The following is a 23,616-nucleotide window of genomic DNA, read 5'->3' as shown; positions in this document are numbered from 1 at the left end:
TTACCCCCAGAACCTGCAGGGGCAACGGGGGCAAGCTGGAGGCTTTGCTGTGCTCGCTGCGGTGGCTGGCGGCAATAAGGCTCGGCTTCAATTGGAGCGTATCAATGCTCCGAGAATTAAAGGGGAGGGATCGGAAGGCTGGGGTGGAAGCAGAGCTTTTATTTAAAGAAGCAGGACGGCTGGGGTGGAGGGGGGAGAATGAGAGTTAAAATGCACAGTATTGTACATCGGGCATCCCTGGAAAACCCTTGGTTTTGCAAAAAACCATGGAGTATTTTTTAAATAATATTTTTTGAAAAAATGGTATAGACTTCGCGAAGTTCGGACCCACGAAAATCGAGGGAACACTGTATATCTGGGGATCAGCCCCTTTAATTCCCTCTCCTGAGATTGAAGTTCTTATATGGGGAGAAATGAACTTGGGTCTCTCTGGTAGCTAAGAAATTGTCAAATCTTCCTCTTTGAAAACTGGCCAGGGACTGCAGAATACACTCATGCTTCCAGACTTTTGCTCACTCTGGGTAACTAAGGAGTATTCTACACACTCTGCAACCAAACGCATTCAGCAACCACCTTGGTACATTTCAAAAGGGAACTAATAATCTACTTTGGCATTTGCATCTCTCTTCCTTATCTTCTAGCTGCTGCAAACTATGAAGAAACAGTTCCTGTGTTGCCTTCTAAGCATTAACGGCAGCTAATCATTAGCTTACAACAATTCGTTTCCAAATTACAACAGCATGGGGTGGGGGTGGGGAACCAACCCTCTCTCTTACGTCTGTCACAGCATCTCACTGTCATGTGACCAAAATTTGGCAACTGGCATGTATTTGTGATGATTACAGGGTCTTGGGGTCATTCACTCTTTAGGAATATGCAGCTGCTCAAAATTGAAAGGAAAAAAAGTGTTTCAGAGGGGAAGCACTTGTCACTGCCTTAAAGAAGTTGTACCTTTTCCTGGACTCACAGAGCTGGGGGTGTAGTCTCAGGAAAGTACATATTTGAGGCGAGGATTGTAGAAGTAGTAATAGGGTAATGTTACTATTTACAGTGGAACCTCGACATACGAGCAGCTCTACTTACGAGCTACTCGAGATAAGAGCTGGGAGGGGAGCGACATTTTTGTTCGCCTCCCGAGCTCACATTCGGGATACGAGCGCCAAGGAGCTGTCTCCTGAAGCCGAACGCTAACTTCCGCGTTCGGCTTCAGGAGACAGCTCCTTGGCGCTCGTATCCCGCGTGTTTTAAAAGGTTGCAGCCGGCCTGGGGGGCTCGGGGGGGTGCTGGCAAGCCCCCCAGGCCGGCTGCAACCTTTTAAAACACGCGTGCCGCTTCGCAGCTGTCTCCTGAAGCCGAACGCTAACTTCCGTGTTCGGCTTCAGGAGACAGCTGCGAAGCGGCGCGGGTGTTTTAAAACGTCGCAGCCGGCCTGGGGGGTTCGGGGGCTTCCCCCCGAGCCCCCCAGGCCAGCTGCCACGTTTTAAAACACCCGCGCCGCTTCGCAGCTGTCTCCTGAAGCCAAACGCTAACTTCCGCGTTCGGCGGCAGCGGGTTTTTTTGTTGTTGCATGGATTAATTGACTTTACATTGTTTCCTATGGGAAACAATGTTTCGTCATACGAGCGTTCCGACTTACGAGCCTCCTTCCGGAACCAATTAGTCTCGTAAGTCGGGGTTCTACTGTATTTAAATTCATTGGGTGTCCAACTCCAGTTACTGCATCTTATTAGCACATCATTAATCCAGATGCATAATTCAAATACCTGTCAACCAGGTATTACTGCCCTCTCATCATAAAACAGAGATTGTTATTGCACACTTTACAACACATCACGTGTGAGACAATTGTATGTTTACATTGGTTGGTCTTGGTTTTCCCTATACAGGACCAGCAAAAAGAGCTGAGAAACCGAGAAGAACTATCCAGCCTTGTTTGGATCTGTACGAGTACTCATTCTGCTACAAAAGTTATCATTGTAGATGCTAACCAGCCAGGAAACATCCTGGACAGTTTCATTGTTTGCAATTCGCATGTACTTTGTATAGCCAGTGTGCCAGGTAAGAGATACAGTGTAACAACTGTTTTAAGTTCATAAGGATTCTTTTTCACTTATTTTGACCAAAGCTGGATATCCAAAGCTGGATAGCCTACATAATATATAACTAACTTGATAAGTTGCAAAAATCTTAGATGACTAAATTCTGTTAGAAAAGCCAACAGTTTCTGTTGTGACTTAGGAAAAATACGTAAAGTCTGTTTGAAAAATCTTGAGATTTTATAAACACAAAATCAATTCTGAATACTGTATTTTTAAGACCTGAGGTCTGGTAAAAACAGCAAGTTATTTCTAAGAATCAATACCTGTATTTAGTGTTGGTCGGAGGGTGGTTTTCTTTTTGGTAATTTTTCTCGATTAGAGTACTATTTTCTGCTTAATAGTTTGTCTGGTATTAATTCCTGTTTATCTGGTGTTAGATCCTGGAAAGGACATTTTGTTTCTTAGTTTTCTTCTTTCTTTTAGGTGGCACTAAATGTGGTTTATCTCTCAGAGAGCCCCTGGGACTCCACAGTTCAACCCCGAGATACATGTATTCCCTTCTGTTGGACGATAATAATAATCAACCTGACAAATGTAATATTTTCTTTCAGGGGCTCGAGAGACTGACTACCCTACAGGAGAAGAAGGATCACAGGAACCAGACTCTGGGGTAGTGGATAAGTCCTCCTTGAGTGGCAGCATAAATAGCAATAGTTCAGCAGAAGCGGACAGTCTGTTAGGAGGAATCACAGTAGTTGGATGTACAGCTGAAGGCATTACAAGTTCTGCTGCTACCCACAATGCCAATGCTGCCTCGTCTGAAATAAACAAACAGCCAGGTATAAAAAAATGTGTGAAAAAGAGGTTAACGCTCCTTTCAGTTGGGTTCAGCTGCTACCAACTTGTAGGCATATTGATGTAATGTCCTTAGCAACAATATGGAAGGGGTTACCATCGTCCAGGATTTTAGTTTTGATTTCCCAATCAAGCTGACAATGCTGCTACTCAAGTCTTCTTACTCAGTTTCTAAAACATAGCTTAGTGCAACTAAGAAAACAAATATATTATTATTTAGATATTCATTCCATAAGACAATTTTATTTCTAACTGACCCTGGGATTTCTAGCTGCAGGGGGAAATCTCATTCTTTTAGACTATACAGTGGTACCTCAAGGTACGAACCCCTCATCTTACGAACAACTCGAGATACAAACCCGGGGTTCAGAAAAAATTTGCCTCTTCTTACGAACTTTTTTCGAGTTACGAACGCCAAACCCGAACTTCCGGGTTCGGGGTTCGGGAGGCTGCTGGGAAGCCCCCCAGCCCGGCTGTCACCTTTTAAAACAGCTGCGCGGCTTCCCAGCAGCCTCTGAACACCGAACGCGGAAGTTCGAGTTTGGCGTTCGGCTTCGGGAGGCTGCTGGGAAGCTGCCCGGCTGTTTTAAAAGGTCACAGCCAGCCTGGGGGGCTTCCCAGAAGACGAGGTATGACTGTAAAGGGAAAGCTATATATTTTTACATTATAAAAGTTTTATAATACAATGTTCTAAGATGCATTTACATTAAAATCACAAAACGTTAATCGTACAGACCAGTTACCTTTTAGTCTATACGCAGAGGTTGGAATGGAGAGGAAAGGAAATGGAGAGGAAAGTTTCATTTCCATATGTTCTCTTTACTTACCATTTTATGAGTTATAATTCTGATATACAGGAAGTCCTCAACCTACAACCACAATTTGAGCCCAGCTTCTGTTGCTAAGTGAAACATTTGTTAAGTGAGTTTTGCCCCATTTTACGATCTTTCTTGCCACAGTTGTTAAATAATGAACCAGTGCAGTTTGTTAAGTTAGTAACACAGTTGTTAAGTGAATCTGGCTTCCCCATTGACTTTGTTTGCCAGAAGGTTACAAAAAGTGATTGCATGACCCTAGGATGCTGCAGTGGCAATAAATATGAGTCAGTTGTCAAGCATCTGAATTTTAAACATGTGACCATGAGGATGTTGCAATGGTCGTAAATGTGAAAAACAGTCCTGAATCATATTTTTCAGTGTCGTCATAACTTTGGTTATGTTGTAGGTCAAAGACTACCTGTTTACTACTGACATAGGCATTTATGGTTATGTGCTTAAGCTTTAGGCTTGGTACTCCTGCAATAGTAAAAAGACAAACCAAAACTTTTAATTCCTGTTTTCAATTAATCTTAGCACAGCTTTACACTGGAAGCTTGTAGCTAGGACGTTCTGTATTTCAGAAATTATGATAACTTCAGTGAATGTGAGAAAAGCAGTTCAACTTTGTGGGTGGGATAAAAACATTTCTTCATGCTTCTTTTACTATTTCAAGAAGTGTGTGACTGAATAGGACTTGAGTTTTATTGCAACACCCAAACTGTCATTAACTTTATAATTTTTTTCAGAAAAAAGCCTGGTTTCTAAATAATAGTTTCAAATTGTCTTATTTCCCAAAATATATATTTTTTAATTTAAAGACAGCAATAATCAACAGCCAGTTTTAGCAATTTCTAATATCTGGTTGGAAAGACGGGAATGAAAGTGCAAATAAAAGTACTGTCACAAATGCTAATCATATTAAGCATTGTCTTCCAAAAAAGCCTTTGTACTGAGAATAGTAGCTTGTCCTTTGTTTCTAGATGAATTATGTCAGGACTAATTATCACTGTCTTTTAGTCTGGTTTAGCTTGGAAGGAAAAGTAGATCTATTAATAAATAGCTGCTTTAAATATTTGCTTGAATAGAGTGGGGTGTATAAATCAAATTAAAAATTAAGGGCGGTCACCAGTGAACTGGAAAATTAAAGTAGGATGTACATATAATGATGAAATAATTCTGTGCTCAACGCCAAGTTCACAAAGAAAGCTACTTTCAATTGGAAAGAGTCTAAATGTGTGACCTCTTGGAGTAGATAGTGTCATATTTTTAATCCATTTATGGATGCAATGTGTTATTTTGAGGGCAGGGATTGAGAATGTATACCCTGATATTATATAGCGAGTAAATAATATGGGTGAAGTCTTCACTTATCTCCTCACTATCATGCTTCCTGTATCTTAATTTAAGTACAGCTTCTTAGTGGAGAAAACAGAAGGGAGTGTTTGAAGGAACTGAAGAGGAATTACTAATTAATATACTTAAAGTTGTGCATGCTTCATAACAGCAGGGAGCTGAATGATCATTCAAGTTCACCTATAATTGAAAAATTTACTCAGATGTTACAGCTGAAAATGATGCAGTAGATGAGCATATTCAGACAGCAGAGGAAGCAACTGAAGCAACTGAAGTCAGTGCTGGCTTGGGAGAAGAAGTAGCAGATATTGCGCAAAGTGGCGTTTACACAGAGCATGTCTTCACAGATCCTTTGGGAGTCCAAGATACTGTGGACGGTTCTCCGGCTTTCCAGTCTAGGTATGCCTATTTTGTATTAGCAATATGAAGCGACTGATGGGAATATTTATTGGATGGTTTCTCCCCATCCAATAAAATCTGGAAGAGTGGTCGGCCTTTGGATCTCTTCAAGAAAATGTAATCTGCATGAATTGGTGGTGGGGGCAAGTAGGACAAGCTTTCTCAATCTCAATTCTTTGGAACTGGATTCCCACTCCATTCCTTGATTAGACTACATTCTTCCCCATTTCAGAAAGTTATTAAACCCTGACTGTTCCAAAGAGTTTGGAGTGAAGCATTACTGGGAAAAAGGAGATCGCCTGCTTTAGTATGCACTGGTGTATGTGTATTCCTTGGCATAAAGTTCCCTGCATTTGTAATTGGTTGCTTGGTCTTGTTTCTTTTGCTATTTTAACGTACTCTGCCATTCTCTTACTGGAGAGGATTTTGTAAACTGCTCCATGAATTACAGTGACATTTAAGCCCAAGTAAGTAAGGAAATAAGCAAATTATTCTGTAATTCACGTAGTTGCACCACTCAGATTTTAAATGGCACAGGTAAGCATGCCGTTAGCATATAAATAACTTTTATTTTATTTATTTAGGATATATGCAAGTTCAAATCCCAGTTAGGGTATGGCTAGCTGATGAGAGGAAACAACCTCGAAATAGATCTATACTACTGTCTTTTCATTTTCAATTCAGCAAAAATAAGTTACGTACGTACGTACGTACATACGTACGTACATACATACATCTACAAATAATATTGTGCTTCTCGCAATACAGAACAATATAAATAAAATAAATACAAATAAAATAATATAAATATGCCAAACACATATAAATTTGGTTATTTGAATACTTCAGGCTTAGTACATCATTTTGCAAAGAGAGAATTTTTGACAATCTTTACATGTTATTCAGAGACAGAACAAAAGTAGCAAGTTGAAATTCTTGCTTTATATGAATGGTCAGGAATGCTGGTATGTATTTATTTAAATTCTTCTTGCTGTCCATTTTTTTCTTGAATTTATTTATTTATTTATTTGTTTTATTTATTTATTTATTAGATTTGTATGCCGCCCCTCTCCGTAGACTCGGTACATGAATGTTATTCATGTACCAGGATCCCAGCCATTTTCTTTCCCTAACAAATTGGAATCTGAAGTCATGATGTTCTAATTCTTGTCTTGTATTGGAACGGCTAGCAGAGATTTCAGTCTGCATGAGAATACAACTTCCTAATTCTTCTGTTTCTTCTGATGGGAAGAACCAGTAGAACCGATTGCATGGTGCATTTCAGCATGCTTGTTTTATTCAGTGGAGGAAGATATCTAGCTTGGGGCACTCTTCTCCCTAACTTCGGTACCCAAGACCATCTTTGTTTGTATCCTTAACAGTAGAGAAGACCGCAATCCCCCAATCTGGTACACAAGGTGTCACAGGAAACTTTCTACTTTTATCTTAGTTCTATTCTTCCTGATCACTCCATTGTTTCCAGAGAGGTCAGCAACTTCCCTTAGAGTTTTCTGATGACATTGATTCGGTGCTCCTCAAGTACCAGTTTTTCAAGTGATCTTCTCATTTACCCCATCATTTTTTTGATAATAGCAGGAGAGACTTGAAATGCCAAACAGTATCCTTTGGGATAATCGAGTCATCCTCAATTCCCACAGAAGATAAGACATCTGAGGATTCTTCCAGATTCTTCCTCTACTAGTGCTGGATGGAGCCATGCTTCATCCAGAATTATACCAGTGGATCAGGCCAGTAATGATCTTAGAGGTTATTGTTTCTTTCCTGGAATGTCTACAGTCTATACATGTTAATTTGTCAAATGTTCCTTTTGTGTTTGGAGCAGGACAAAGAGGTTTCGTTCCCTCTGCATCTTGGTTCATCAGGTGCTTGTCTTTCTTCAGTCTGGACTGGATCAGTGCCTGCAACTGAGCACATTAAAAATGGAAGTTCTCAATATTGTCACCAGTTTTTGCAGAGGCTAAAAAATGGTCTTTATCCACATACTCCCACATCAAGCTATTTTGCATGACTTTTGTTGAAGTCTTTGTGTATACAGTGTTCCCTCGATTTTCGCGGGTTCGAACTTCGCGAAAAGTCTATACCACGGTTTTTCAAAAATATTAATTAAAAAATACTTTGCGGGTTTTCCCCCTATACCACGTTTTTTCCCACCTGATGATGTCATATGTCATCGCCAAACTTTCGCCTGCCTTTAATAAATATTTTTTAAAATAAACTTTAATAAATAAACATGGTGAGTAATAATCTGAATGGTTGCTAAGGGAATGGAAAATTGCAATTTAGGGGTTTAAAGGGTTAAGGGAAGGCTTGTGATACTGTTCATAGCCAAAAATAGTGTATTTACTTCCGCATCTCTACTTCGCGGAAATTCGACTTTCGCGGGCGGTCTTGGAACGCATTCCCCGTGAAAAGCGAGGGAACACTGTATACCAATTACTCTTATGAGAATTACACATGTTCTTAAAACCCCTGATCCGTGACACATTCAGACCATTGATACTGTGGCTTTGACTTGGAAAATGGTTTTCTTAACCTCTATAAAATCCGTTCTCTGAGTATATCCTGCTGGCATACAAGGATAATTTATGCCCTAATGTCTGTTAAACTTTCTTCTGATAACAGGATCGTCATTTACCATCTGCCCACTCATTTGAAAAAAACAGTGGCAGAAGCTGGACATCCACAGTTATAACAACCAGGATGAATAGTCATTGCCCCTCAAATTTTTTTCTTCTGTTTTCAGAAAGTTTCCTTAAATTGAAAGGGATTATTGGCAATGGTTACCAGTTGTACCTACACTGTCCTCATTCTATGAAGTTCAGTTAGTTATTTCTGTCCCATCAGGAATAATGGTCTGTGCCACACTGGACATAGCCATGTCAGCTACTCTAGTAATCATCTTCTGAACAATACAAAATGATCATGTGGTTCTCCATTTCTTCTGTGTAAGAAGCCAGTAGGTTATTATAGAGGTGATCGCTGATGCTTCCTTTATCAAAAGGATCCCACTGCAGGTGGTGTTTTAGTTGAAAATGTCCCACAACTAGCCCCTCCTACATTGGGTTCTCTGTAGTGTCCTGTTGAGCTCTCTGGTAGAATCCTCCCGAAAATGCCCAGATACAATTTCAGACACACACACGTTTGAAAATTCAAAACAATGTTCTTTATACCGAAAAAGCAAATAAACGAAGCACTCTTTTTGTATAGCAAAGAGCACTCGTCTCCAAACAAACTGTTAATTTGTACAAGTCCCTTATCAGTTCTGTGATACTTAGCTTGCAGCTGTGAGGCAATTCACAGTCCTTCTTTCACGAAGTGAAACACACTTTGCTCTGGTTTAGTTTCAAAGCGGGGAAAAATCAGCACACAAAGGTCAAAGTCAGCAAAGCACGCATGAAACACAACGATCAGATAATCCTCCACAATGGCTAAACCCACAGGCTGCTATTTACAGCAGCCTCACTAATTACCACATCCCCACCCAACCCCAGGTGGCCTCATTTTCTTTGATAATAATCTCTCAGTTGTTGGTGCCTATGCATCGCTCTCCTCATGCGTGGCTGTATCATTAACTCTTGTTCTGAATCCAAGGAGGAGCTCGATAATTGATCTCCTTCTGAGCTGTCTGCCACACTCTCCTCCTCCCTGTCACTCATGTCTTCTTGGTCAGAGGAGCCTTCATCATCAGATTCCACCGGGACCAAAACAGGCCTGCAGCATGTGGATGTCTCCCCCACATCCACAGTCCTTGGGGCAGGAGCTGGGCCAGAGCTAACCACAACATGTAAGAAGTTCCAACTATGGATACCATCCTCTGCTATAGGAAAAGGTAGTTCTACACTTCTGAAGGGATCCTTTTTCCACAGAGGGTACAACGTACTGTATCTGATCCTCCATCAGTAAACTATTTCTTCTGACCCACTCTGCTAGAGAAAAGTTCCCTGAGGGATGGGTTCCATCACGAGTCTGAAAGCTCGGAAGACATAAGCATCTGGTCCCAGGGACCAACCCAGATTGGATCCTGCAACATTATCCTGCTGGGACACATATATTCGCCTTCATTCACTATTTCTTCTATTGTATATGGTCTTTTCTCTGTACAGGTTTCTTACTTCTGCTAGGTGGTTCTAAACATTTGTTGCAAAGTTGCTCTTTTGCCCTATCTAAGAACATGAGGGGAAATTGACTATCTATTGGAGAGGGAGGGATGAGTAATCCAATTACTGACCTCTGTACCTACTTTTTAAAAATTATTTTGTGGTACGTCCAGTTGAAATACTTTAGAAATTCAGGCTCAGTGTTTCATGCTTAAAGAGTCCTAAAGTAATAAATATCCGAAGAAAAGCTGGTCAGCCAAAATTTCCGTTTCTATAATGGTGCGTTAAGTAAAACAATATACAGTGTTCCCTCGATTTTTGCGGGTTCGAACTTCGTGAAAAGTCTATACTATGGTTTTTCAAAAATGTTAATTAAAAAACTACTTTGCAGTTCCCCCCCCTGCACCACGGTTTTTCCCACCCGATGATGTCATATGTCATCGCCAAACTTTCGTCCTCCTTTAATAAATATTTTTAAAATCAACTTTAATAAATAAACATGGTAATAATCTAAATGGTTGCTAAGGGAATGGGACATTGTAATTTAGGGGTTTAAAGTGTTAAGGACTGTTGTGATACTGTTCATAACCAAATATAGTGTATTTACTTCCGCATCTCTACTTCGCGGAAATTTGATTTTCGCGGGCGGTCTCGGAACGAATCCCCCACGAAAATTGAGGGAACACTGTACTGATCTTTTTAAAATGAAAATATTCTGCTATTATTAAATTCGTAGAAATCTTACAGTGAAAATTTCATGTATATCTTCATATTTAATATGGCATAACACCAAGACAAATAGGTATGTGGTTTTAATGGAAGGGTGTCAAATTGGCAGTCCTAGCCCGGATGCATCATGCACAAGCCAAGCCCACCCCATTTCTGTGAATGGGAAAACTAATGTGACACCAACATGATGCCACGAGTTTGACACCCATGTTCTAATGTATGCATTAGATTGCATACTCATGATGTAACTTGTAAATCAGTAACAGTTCCTTTTGTGCTTGTTTTTTAAAAAACCGTTAAAACATGAAAACAGATGAAACCGAAAGAGAAAATTCCACAGGGCCAGGGGTACCACTGAGAGTGCCCTGGTCCTAGTAGTTTTCAGTTAAACTAGCCTTCCACCTCGTGAGACACTATGTCCGGAAGAATATTTCTGATCAAAGATCATTGATTGATTATGTGTCATCTAGTTACTATCAGTTCTTCATAGATATATTTTATGATGATCTGTCCCTAACTTGTTTTTCCAGATCTTCCAGGTCTTCCAATGGTGTACTTATTGTCACTGTAATTAAGCCTATTTACTATGCTGCTAGCTGTTCTCTTTCCTTCTCTCTTTTCCAGCGTTCAAACGTTCTTCAGATAGCTAGGACTTCATATAATATGCCCAAACAAAGATCATAGCTTCCAGAAAACAGCATATGAGGAAAGCCATTTCAAATAAGCAGAGCCCATGCTTTTTATTTATTTATTTATATGTAATAATAAGCAACGTGAATCTAATTTAGGTATCTAATGGGGGCTAGAGTACTTTGGTATGTTGGTATGTTAAGCTTTAGATATAGAACCCTGGATGTTGTTTTCTGCTTATCCCATATTGAATATGCTACAATTAGTGATGGGCGAACCCAACCCGCACAATTCGGGCCCGTACCGAATTTTGCAGTGTTTGGTATGCCGAACATGAACCCGAAATTTTTTCAAACTTCGGGCAAAGTTCGGGGTCGTGTTCGGCGTTTGGAGCTTTGACGTCCAGGAAGTGATCACCTTGGCGTCCTTAGCAACCTGCTGGCTGGCTTTTTAGTTGGCCTTCTCCGGGTCCCGTCAACTAAGCAATGCTGCCTGTTGGGGCCCAGGGGAAAAGCCTTATCTGTGGCGGCCCTGGCCCTCTGAAATCAACTCCCCTCGGAGATCAGGACTGCCCCCACCCTCTTTGCCTTTGGTAAGCTCCTGAAAACCCACCTATGTCGCCAGGCATGGGAAATTGATATACAGTGAACCCTCGATCATCGCGAGGGTTCCGTTCCAGGACCCCACGCGATGATCGATTTTTAGCGAAGTAGCGGTGCGGAAGTAAAAACACCATCTGCGCTTGCGCAGATGGTGTTTTTGCTTCCACTGCCGCCCGCCCTTCGCCCGCCCACCCCGTTGCTCGCGCCCCGCCCACCCCATTGCTCACGCTGTTGCTGGGGCCGCTTCCCAGCTGGGGAGCCGAGCTAGGGAGTCCCGACCGCCCGCGCGTTGCTGGGGAAAGCGCGCGCGCTTGGGGAATCCCTAGCTCCGCTCCCCAGCTGGGGAGCCGAGCTAGGGAGTCCGGACCGCGCGCGCGTTGCTGGGGAAAGCGCGCGCGCTTGGGGAATCCCTAGCTCCGCTCCCCAGCTGGGGAGCCGAGCTAGGGATTCCCCAAGCGCGCGCGCTTTCCCCAGCAACGCGCGCGCGGTCCGGACTCCCTAGCTCGGCTCCCCAGCTGGGGAGCGAGCTGCGATGTCCCCAAGCGCGCGGGCACCGCCCGCCCGCCCACGCTGTTGCTGGGGCCGCTTCCCAGCTGGGGAGCCGAGCTAGGGAGTCCGGACCGCGCGCGCGTTGCTGGGGAAAGCGCGCGCGCTTGGGGAATCCCTAGCTCCGCTCCCCAGCTGGGGAGCCGAGCTAGGGATTCCCCAAGCGCGCGCGCTTTCCCCAGCAACGCGCGCGCGGTCCGGACTCCCTAGCTCGGCTCCCCAGCTGGGGAGCGAGCTGCGATGTCCCCAAGCGCGCGGGCACCGCCCGCCCGCCCACGCTGTTGCTGGGGCCGCTTCCCAGCTGGGGAGCCGAGCTGGGGTGTCCCCGCGCGTGCCGCCCGCCCGCCCACGCCGTTGCTCGCGCCGCCGCTGGGGTCTTACGGGGGCAAGAGGGGGAAGACCCAGGGAAGCCTCTGCCCGGCGGGGAAACTCCACCATCTACGCATGCGTGGAAGGGCACGCATGCGTAGATGGTGGAGTTTACTTCCGGGTTGAAAACTCGCGAAATAGCCCTTTCGCGATCCTTGAGGACGCGAAACTCGAGGGTTCACTGTACCCCTCAGCTATCATGGTTTATGTATGGTTTGTTTGGGTTGTATGACTGCTTTTTATTATAAGGGTTTTTTAAAACTGTTTTTTAAACATTGGATTTGTACCCTGTATATTGTTTGTTGTGAGCTGCTCTGAGTCTTCGGAGAGCGGCGGCATACAAATTAATTAATTAATAAATAATAATAGTAATAATAATAACAACAACAACAAACAACAACATCAATATATTTTAGTGACTTTATAAACCCAATAAACAAGGATAGAAATAAAATGCAAAACCTGGGAATGTAGATTGAGCAATTCAAACAAAACTTGATAAGCTGACATAGTTTTTTTAAAAATTAAAAATAGCTATACAAAACATGCATTTTTATAACAGTCCTAAAATACTGATTTTATCTTTATACAAATTGATGCATATTCTCCACGAAAAGATGGCACCCAGTCACTCTCTTGGGGTGATTGCTTCTACCATACAGATGTAGAACACTAAGATAGCATGATCAATGGCGTTAAAAAAAAAGAGATCAAGGAGCACATGTAAGGATATATTTTTCTTGTTAGGCTCCCTCAGTAGATTATCAGAACGAACAGTGTTATTACTGCACTATAGCCCAGTTCAAAGATATTAGGATAATCAGAGAAACATACTCTCTTCAGATTGTTCCTTGCCCCCTACATAATGTGCATGCTTCATTGCAACAAGCTACTCTTTTGTAGGATTTTGAATTAGTAGTAGTTTGGGAAAGGGGGCATTTTGAACTAGGAAAATAGTAAAGTGGAGTTCACTTCCTAGTATTCTACACTAGGGATTGCATTTATTCCGAAAGACGATGAAAAAAATAGAAATTGTTGATGACAATTCTGTGATTTTAGGACTGAAAGCTTTGTTTGATTTGTTGTCAACTGTTGGTGTCTCTCTTAAGCATAGTTCCTTTCTCAAATTTTGTTGATAGGCTAATGTAGTATTTTGTGGTGATAGAGGAAGAAACTATAAGACCTCAGTTTAAAAACATTCGTGCCGAAGCAACCTGGTTAGAGTATATTGCTTCCGCTTTTATTCATGTTGCAAATTCAGTTTCTGAAATGAGAATTTTCAGAGAAACTGTTAAAAATATTACATCAGATGGTAGTTAAAAGAATTCTTATAACTTTCCATAGAGTTAATAACCTCAAACCCAAACACTTGGCTTAATATGTTGTAGAATTGTTTTAGATTCCAGGAATCTTTTTTTCATACTTTTTATCCTTTTGACTTTTTCTTCTCTTTTCAGCAATGAGTCTGAGTTGTTTAAAGATGTTGCTGAATTACCAAATGAGCAGGATCTTGTGAGGGAAGAAGCGCAAAAAATGAGTAGCCTTTTACCTACTATGTGGCTGGGAGCACAGAACGGATGGTAAGCCACTTTTTTTTTGGTACTTTTGTTAATAGTGATGTTTTTGGAGTAAGAATACTAAAGAGTGGTGTTGCATAGAGTTGTCTGACTTTGAAATTGGTGACTGGGAAAGTGGTGACAATTTGGGATGTTCAAAACAGTTCTCTCTCTCTCAGACAAGGTTGGAATGGTATCAACCCAGATATTTTGACCTTAGGTACATTTTAAATTTGAAGTTTTGAAGCATTGCTAAATAGCTATTTTTAACTATTCGTTACAAATTCCAGATGAGATTTTCAGTTAATGGATACTAATTGGAGCTTATTGCTGGTCATTCATTGGTCTGCTTATGATGTAAGAATCAGCTAATTAAATCTGATGTCTGGAAATAAGATTTAGATAATTGTTACTATTTATGCTGTGGTCCTTATTAAGGAAAAAATTGAAAACATAGAATAGTCTGGTGCGCTGATGCGAGAGAAAAGCAGTCACTAGAAAGCTATCATCCTATCATCAACTAGGAAAGTTACAAATCATGTATACAGTGTTCCCTCGATTTTCACGGGGGATGCGTTCCGAGACCACCCACGAAAGTCGAATTTCCGCGAAGTAGAGATGCGGAAGTAAATACACCATTTTTGGCTATGGACAGTATCACAAGCCATCCCGTAACACTTTAAACCCCTAAATTACCATTTCCCATTCCCTTAACAATTTACTCACCATTATTACTGGTATTCACCATTGAATAAGACACTTAGTAATCCTGATATTTATAAACATAATTATTTATTAACAATAATTATTTTTTTTGTTATTTATTTGCAAAAATTATTAGTTTAGCGATGATGTATGACGTCTATGGGCGGGGAAAACCGTGGTATAGAAAAAAAACAGCGAAGTATTTTTAAATTAATTTTTTTAAAAACTGGTATAGGCTATTCGCGAAGTTTGAGCCTGCGAAAATCGAGGGAACACTGTACTGTATTTCAGAGATAGATTATTGTTCAACCCAAGTCCTTCTCTTTTTTTTTTTGCTCAGAGCAGAGCTAGCTTCTTCCTCTCCTTTAACACATAAACTGTAACCATTTCACATTTTGTAAAATAAACATGTCTTGCTTTCTTCTTTCCTTTGCTTCTGAGTCATGGATGGAAAACGCGTATCTGAGGAAATATCAATTCAAACCCCAAAAGAAAGAAAAACCTGAAATCTTTCCTGATTAGGGACTAAACCAATTATATTGGACAGAATAGGGACACACATACGCAGTATACAATCTGGTTGAACTATGGATTAAATAGAGGGTCCTACTAGTATGTTCATCACTGCTTTGGTTGTATTGAACTGATACATATCACCAGAAAAATGGAAGCTTTGGGTCCTGTAAGCAGAATTTTTAGGCAAACCTACTTCTGCAGCCCCAAGACAACTAGAGACTCCATATTTGAATTATACTGGCTAGGGAATTCTGGGAGTTGAGGTCCATATGTCTTCAAGTTGCCAAAATTGATAGATTTTGTAGATAAGTAATGTTTAAGTCAACTTACAGCCTTCTACTATTGTAATTTTTTTTAAACTTCCACTAAGTGATACTGCTGTTCTTCAATGTTAACATGGGTGTCAGGATATTGAATTTCTAATTTATTTTAATTTTATTGTTGCAGTTTATATGTTCATTCTTCAGTGGCTCAGTGGAGAAAATGTGTTCATGCAATTAAACTTAAAGATTCAATACTCAGTATAGTGTAAGTAGTTACAAATTAATTTGCACTTCCCTAACTTAACATTAATTCATATGGAGTGAAAATTACTTTTAGAATATGCATTTTTGTTTTAAGTGCTTACATTTTTGTTTTTAAGAAAACGAACGTTGAGGTGGTAATAAGTGACAAAGAGATGTGCTTTTGATCATGCATATGCAATAAGAATCAATCCTGGATATATTTAATTGTTGGGAGAGGATGCCTATTCAAGAAAGTTTAAAAAATGCTCTGCCACATTTTCTGATATGATGTGAAAGATTAAATGTTCCCTCTATGCTGAGTGATCCAACACTGCACATAGACATGTTAGGTTTATTTAAGTCTTCTTCCTGGTTGAACAAATGCTCTATTGTAAAAGATTTCAGGATGCACTCATATAAACGCCTATTTATGTGTACTTTTTATGTACACAACAAGCTGGCTTGTGTTTAATTCATTGCCTTGTCCCTAAGGTTTGCCCCTTCTATCAATATTAGTTTACTGCCACAGTTGCCCACCATATATTTATTTATTAAATGTCTATGTCACTTATCTCACTAATACAGCAACTCTGGGCAGGTTACAATATAATAAAAATTTTAAAAAGTGCTAAAAAGCAATTAAAATTAGAATAAAAAGATTAAAAGTTAAAACCCAAGATGATGGACAGCCTGGGGGTGAGAATCATCCCTATCTTGTCAGCTACTCCCATGGTAATGGCCCCATATTGGGGCCTCAGGCTTAAGCACCAGGGCCATGTTTTAGGTCCTACTGGGAGCTCAAGGGTATAAAATGTAGAACACAAAAACTTGTAGGCAGTTAGCACCTATCCCTCTCTAGAAAAAAGTGAAATATCCTAGAACATATTAAAAAGGCAGAATATTATATAGAATATCCCTGGAAACATGCTTTTAGGCAGAAAATAGGCTCACTCTTAGTAGCCCCCATCTTGTTAATAGCCTGGACCAGTCTATTCTACATTATTAAGATCTACCTCTTCAGGCAGACCTATCTAGCAAACAGAAATTCAGCAATAGCACCTGGAAGATTACATCAGCCAAGCCTGGGACATAGACAAAAGCCTACCAAGTTAGCTAAGACAGCCACCCCCTGGGAGTCTGACCACCAATCAGAGTGCATTTCTTATACAGGAACAAGAAACTCTGAGGTGGGGCCCAACAGAGGTTCTAAAAAATTCTCAGGGCTCTCAGGAACTTCCTTTTCTCTCCTTCAACATCCTCAAGACGTGTGATCCCCCTTTTATCTGGGACCTCAGACCATGTGGTCCTGCTGTCATAAATTAAATCATCTTTCCAAGCAGTCCCATATTTCCAGTGGCTTCTCCCCCATTTGGAACTGAACCCAGAAAGATATTTCTTACAACAATTTTTTCAATACATTCTCCTTTTTAAATAGTGGATCAAAGTTCTCCTATGTTTGACCAATACAAATACTTCAAAAACTGAAGGTCCTTGAGTACATTTGACTCCATATGTTAGCTAGTTGTTCATATGATTTTTATAGATTTTATAACCATCAACTCCTCCATAAATATAATTTCTACTCCTTTCTTTTATTTAGACATGTAAAAGGAATAGTACTAGTTGCACTAGCTGATGGAACTTTAGCAATATTTCATAGAGGAGTTGGTAAGTGCTTTATTCCAATATATTAGACTATCATGTATTTTACACTATTAATCTGATTCTGAAAGATGTATGCATTAGAAACCGTATGTATTTTCAAGATCTGTTCAATTCGAAGTCATTGCATATTTATTTATGAATAGCTTATAAAGCAGTTCAGTCATGGTGGCTCTAAGTGGTATATAAAAACAACAGTTACCAATGTTCCATGCAATAAAACACAAAACAAATGCAGTTTAAAAATGATGTAACATTCTTGAAACTGGGATGTTCTAATTTCCAAAGTCTTTCAAAAGAACAGTATTTTAAATGAGTCTTACGACTTCTGAAAATCCATAAGAATGGGAACTATCTTTAAAGTATGTGTCTGTATTTTTTTTGGGGGGGGGGGGAGTAGATATATATGATAGCTAATTCACCAATTATGTGAAGTATGTGAATATATAATACTGTACATATTCATTTACATTTTTGTAAATGAGTTTTTCTGACTTCCTTAACTGTTTCTTTCTTTATAGATGGACAGTGGGATTTGACAAATTACCACCTCTTAGATCTTGGCCGGCCTCATCATTCAATCCGATGTATGACTGTGGTGCATGATAAAGTCTGGTGTGGATACAGAAATAAAATCTATGTGGTTCAGCCGAAAGCAATGAAAATAGAGGCAAGTGAAAACACTCCCCCCCCCCCCCCCGACTGAATTGATGTCTGTTCTGTTTGCTATATAAATCAGAGAACCAGGAAATCACTGCCAGCCAGTATAAACAGACACTATATTGCTGGAATCTAAGGGCCCCAATTAACCTTAAATATTTATGCAGTTTACTCAGTAAAGGTCTTTTTAGTGTGAAAAGTGTTTTCTCCTTCAGTGTTTACAATGGCTTCTGTACTGCTCCAGGTATAGCAGAGATTCCTTCTCTATATTTGCTCCTTAAATCTTAGTACATCCCTTTCCATAGACCACATACCTTCAATTTTAATACTGCTTAATATCCAGAAGCCTTCTACTCACTTAAAACAGTTTTAAATAAACGTCTTCTTTGAATTTAATTTTTAATTTTTCTTTTTGAAACCCATCTCTGGAATGTTTGGCACAGTATAACAGTGCCTGGTTTGTAATGGGACAAAACATAAAGGTAGGAAACAAAAACAACCAATCAACATTTCCTTATTTTTGCCTTGTTTCTTGCTCCCCCCCCCCCCCCAATATCAAATGATATTGGGCCGCCCAAGTTTTCACCCTCTTTTTTTGGGTTTGTGTGTGTGTGTGCATCTTATACTCTGAAAAATACGATATGCTGCCCATAGTCACGTTTGGCCTTTTTTGAGGATTAATAAACAGAATAATGGTCCAGTAGTCATATTGAAACTGGAAATGTATGTTAGATCTTGATTATGATCCTTCTGCTTTAAGGATAGCAAGGTTCTATTGCTCCTCCCTGTAACAGTCAGCTTTACCTGTTCTAAGTCCTTTGATCTTATGATGACAGGAAAAGAGGCCATACCAAATCTCAGGTATTTTTTTCAAGAGGCAACTGGACATTTTTGGTTTTTTAAAAAAGACATTTCGCTTCTCATCCAAGAAGCTTCTTCAGCTCTGACTGGATGGTGGAGAATGAAAGGATTTATATTCCTTGCAAACAGCTAGTCATGTGCATTCTTTTTAGAGTGTCATTGACTATGTAGATTTAGAGTCCGCCCCACTCACTTGGAGATTTATCTGTGTCCTAAAGTGAGTTGTTGAGGCCACCTCCAGGCGGCCTCAATGACTCTTAAAAAATGCAAATGACCAGCTATCTGCAAGGAATATAAATCCTTTCTATTCCTCACCGTCTAGTCAGAGCTGAAGAAGTTTATTGGATCAGAAACGAAATGTCTTCAAAGAAAAACAAGAACGTCCAGTTGTTGCTTCTCGAAAGAGCATTTTGGGGACAAACATGACCTGGATGACTGAGAATCTCCACAGAGAAGAGCACCAAATAAGAACTAACATAGAAAAGGGGAAGTTTAAAAGGAAATGAGTATATACAGTATAGAAAAAATATCACCAAAGGCGAAACATATGGAACAAAATGAAACATTAGCACGAGCATTTTAAAAATAGCATTTTCAGAACTCTGAAGATAACTAACAATAGATACTAATCAAGGGATGAGAAGACTTGCATTGAAAATCTTTTCACAATATAAATGGAGAGATAGAGTTCATGTGTTATTATTTAATGAAGAGACATGAATGTATTTTAAAGGGCAAATGGGAGTGTGGAGAATTTTTTGTTGTTGTTAAAAAGTATAACTGAGCCATAATGTGTTCATGTGTTATTATTTAATGAAGAGACACAGATGTATTTTAAAGGGCAAATGGGAGTGTGGAGAATTTTTGGGGGGTTAAAAAGTATAACCGAGCCATAATTTTCTCTTAGAAATCATTTGATGCACACCCAAGGAAGGAGAGCCAAGTGAGACAGCTGGCATGGGTGGGAGATGGAGTGTGGGTGTCCATCCGTTTGGATTCAACCCTCCGGCTTTACCACGCGCACACTTACCAGCACCTACAAGATGTTGACATTGAGCCTTATGTAAGCAAAATGCTAGGTAAGTCCCATGGCTTGGAGGGGATGTCGTTTTTGTTTTGGAAGAAGCAAATTCCTTGGGTAGATAATGTTTTGAATGTTTTAACAAGTAGTCTCCAAATTATGGATACAATTTCCATATAGATAGAATTCTAGGCGGGGCACTGACAACAGCATCATCTCTCAAAAAGTAAAAGAAAATTTTAACTTTTTAAGATGAAGGAATCTCTCACTGAAAAAATAGACAAAAGGGAAACTTGGATGTTTATCTTGCAAAAGGATATACAGTATGTTACAGAAGTGAGTATACTCCCTCACATTTTGTAAATATTTAAGTATATATTTTCATGTGACAACACTAAAGAAATGACACTTGGCTACAATATAAAGTAGTGAGTATACAGCTTGTATAACAGTGTAAATGTGCTGTCCTCTGAAAATAATACAACATACAACTATTAATGTTTTAACTGCAGGCAACAAAAGTGAGTACACCTGTAAGTGATAATGGATAAATGGGGCCCAATAGCCATTTTTCCTCCCTGATGTCATGTGATTCATTAGTGGTACAAGGTCTCAGGTGTAAAGGGGGAGCAGGTGTGTTAAATTTGGTGTTATTAATTTCACTCTCATGCTGGTCACTGGAAGTTAAACATGGCACCTCATGGCAATGAACTCTTTGAGGATCTGAAAAAAATAATTGTTGCTCTACATAAAGATGGCCTAGGTCAGTGATGACGAACCTATGGCACGGGTGCCACAGGTGACATATGGAGAATATCTGCTGGCATGCGAGCCATTGCCCTAGCTCAGTTCTAACGTGCATGTGTGTGCTGGCCAGCTGATTTTTGGCTCACACAGTGGCTCTGGGAGGGTGCTTTTGGCTTCCAGAGAGCCTCCAGGGGGATGGGGGAAGGTATGTTTACCCTCCCCCAGTTCCAGGAAAGCCTTTGGAGTCTGGAGAGGGTGAAACACGAGCCTACTGGGCCCACCAGAAGTTGAGAAACAGGCTTTTTCTGGCCTCTAGATAACCTCTGGGGGGCAGGGGAAGTTGTTTTCTCCCTCCACCGGCATTGAATTATGGGTGTGGGCACTCACACATATACAATAGCTTGCGCACACACGCTTTCAGCACCGGAGGAAAAATAGGTTCGCCATCACTGACCTAGGGCCCTAGGCTATAAGAAGACTGTCAAGACCCTGAAACTGAGCTGCAGCACTGTGGGCAAGACCATACAGCATTTAACAGGACAGGTTCCATTCAGTGCTGCCAGCATTGCTGCAGAGGTTGAAGGGTGACGGTCAGCCTGTCAGTGCTCAGACCATACACCGCACGCTGCATCAAATTGGTGTAAAGGACTGTTGTCTCAGAAGGAAGCCTCTTCTAAAGATGATGCACAAGAAAACCCACAAACAGTTTGCTGCAGACAAGCAGACTAAGAACACGGATTTCTGGAATCATGTCCTGTGGGCCAGTGAGACCAAGATAAACTTATTTGGTTCAGATGGTGTCAAGGGTGTGTGGTGGCAAACAGGTGAGGAGTACAAAGACAAGTGTGTCTTGCCTACAGTCAAGCATGGAGGTGAGAATGTCATGTTCTGGGGCTGCATGCGTGCTGCCAGCACTGGGGAGCTACAGTTCATTGAGGGAACCATGAATAACAACATGTTCTGTAAAATACTGAAGCAGAGCATGATCCTCTCCCTTCGGTGACTGGGCCGCAGGACAGTATTCCAAGATTATAACAACCCCAGACCCACCTCCAAAATGACCACTGCCTTGCTAAAGAATCTGAGGGTAAAGGTGATGGAGTGGGGAAGCATGTCTCCAGACCTAAACCCTATTAAACATCTATGGGGCATCCTGAATTAGAAGGTGGCAGTGCACAAGGTCTATAGCACCCACCTGCTCCACGAGGTCATCATGGAGGAGTGGAATAGAACTCCAGTGGCAACCTGTGAAGCTCTGGCAAACTCTATGCCCAAGAAAATGAAGGCAATGTTGGAAAATAATGACAGCCAAACAAAATATTGACACTTTGAGCCCCATCTTGACATTGTCGCTCTGGGGTGTACTCACTTTTGATTCCAGCAGTTTAGAATGTAATGGCTATCTGTTGTGTTATTTTGAGGGGACAGCACATTTACACTGTTATACAAGCTTATACTCACTACTTTATATTGTAGCCAAGTGTCATTTTTTTCAGTATTGTCACATGAAAAAATATACTTAAATATTTACAAAGTGTACTCACTTCTGTAACATACTCTATGCGTGCATGTGTGTGTACACACTATGTAAAGAGGTATACAATGAATTAAAGAAAAAAGTTTTAATTCAAAACAGTTTCTTACTGTGGTATATATCTGCTTTCAGGAATATGCATGCATGTACAGGTGTGCATATGCAGAACAGATATTATGTGATGTATATTGCAGATAGTATACTAATCCCAGCAACTGCAACATCTGTACCGTTTACTCTATAATATTCAGCTACAGTACTGGTAACTCTTATATTCTGAATCAGCATAGCCCTAACAGATCAGAAAAAGGGCAGGTTGGGAAAGGTTGAGCTATGTTACTATATCTGAGCTTGCCCATTCTCTGCACTAGGATTGGGAAATCTATGAATAGCAGTAGAGTCAGTAGAAAATTGTATTGGATTCTGCCTGCCCTTTGCGTGAATGCAATTCTTCTGTGTTCAAAATAGCAACCGAGTAACTGGTTTTAGATTCTACAAAGGTTTTGGATTGTTGAGTTTTCATAGCTGGTTTTCTTCTTTACAAAACAAGGAGGTTGATATAAACCCTTTCCTAGATCTCTGAAGATTTTTAAAAATGTTTTAACGAATGCTGCATACTTCTTTCAGGTACAGGAAAACTGGGGTTTTCATTTGTGAGAATCACAGCTCTGATGGTATCTTGCAATCGTTTATGGGTCGGGACAGGAAATGGAGTCATCATCTCAATACCATTAACAGAAAGTAAGTTTGTAAGAATGAGCGGGGTATCCACGATTCCCAGCAATTTTATACCAAATGTGAAATATAGAACAATATTCAGTGTTCTTCCAACCATGCTCAGAATGACGTGTAATCTATCTTATAAATCGCTCAGCATCTTCAGATTGGAGCATCACGTGAACTGTACAAAAATCAACCAGTCAATTGGGACTCTACAGGGATTTTTCGGTTTCTTCTCTGCCAGGCAGCTTAACTCATTAAAACTAAATTTTGGTAAGGATTTAATGATGGGACAGAAATCCATGCAGCTTTAGAACACAAGAAGGTTGATCTGAGAGGAAAAAAACATGAAAGCTGACTGGCTGATGTTGGGTCAGTGACTCTCTTGCAGCCCAACCCACTTCCCAGGGTTATGTGCGAGGAAAATTGAAGGAAGAAGGAATATTACATAGGTCCACCACCACGAGATACTTATAAAGCGATGAAGATGGGGCAGAAATCAAATACATAAGAATTTTGCTTGTGGGAGCATACGGTCTGGCAACCGGAATTTTCTGCATGTTAATAGTGCTGAAATGCAGCCTTGTTCTGGGTAAAATATGTGTAGGAGGACCTCAGTTCTACTCTGTTGATTTGATAATTAAGAGTCATGATCTTCAATTCAGAAAGA

General features: G+C 40.5%; 1 protein-coding gene across 5 annotated transcripts in view; it reads left to right on the top strand.

Annotated features, from left to right (window-relative positions):
- The window catches only part of SPAG9 (sperm associated antigen 9), a 112,591-nt gene that overhangs the window by 76,263 nt on the left and 12,712 nt on the right, over nucleotides 1-23,616 (top strand). For all 5 annotated transcript variants that reach the window (XM_070740030.1, XM_070740032.1, XM_070740031.1 and 2 more), the window contains 9 exons: nucleotides 1,887-2,058; nucleotides 2,651-2,878; nucleotides 5,269-5,464; nucleotides 13,916-14,038; nucleotides 15,683-15,763; nucleotides 17,342-17,409; nucleotides 17,925-18,073; nucleotides 19,832-20,003; nucleotides 22,854-22,967. In XM_070740030.1, the coding sequence (XP_070596131.1) occupies nucleotides 1,887-2,058; nucleotides 2,651-2,878; nucleotides 5,269-5,464; nucleotides 13,916-14,038; nucleotides 15,683-15,763; nucleotides 17,342-17,409; nucleotides 17,925-18,073; nucleotides 19,832-20,003; nucleotides 22,854-22,967 (1,303 nt within the window). The remainder of the gene's footprint in view (nucleotides 1-1,886; nucleotides 2,059-2,650; nucleotides 2,879-5,268; nucleotides 5,465-13,915; nucleotides 14,039-15,682; nucleotides 15,764-17,341; nucleotides 17,410-17,924; nucleotides 18,074-19,831; nucleotides 20,004-22,853; nucleotides 22,968-23,616) is intronic.

Source organism: Erythrolamprus reginae, chromosome 2, assembly GCF_031021105.1.
Source record: "Erythrolamprus reginae isolate rEryReg1 chromosome 2, rEryReg1.hap1, whole genome shotgun sequence".
Lineage (NCBI taxonomy): Eukaryota > Metazoa > Chordata > Lepidosauria > Squamata > Dipsadidae > Erythrolamprus > Erythrolamprus reginae.
The sequence above is the reverse complement of the archived record's forward strand: the minus strand, read 5'-3'. Positions and strand labels throughout refer to the sequence as shown.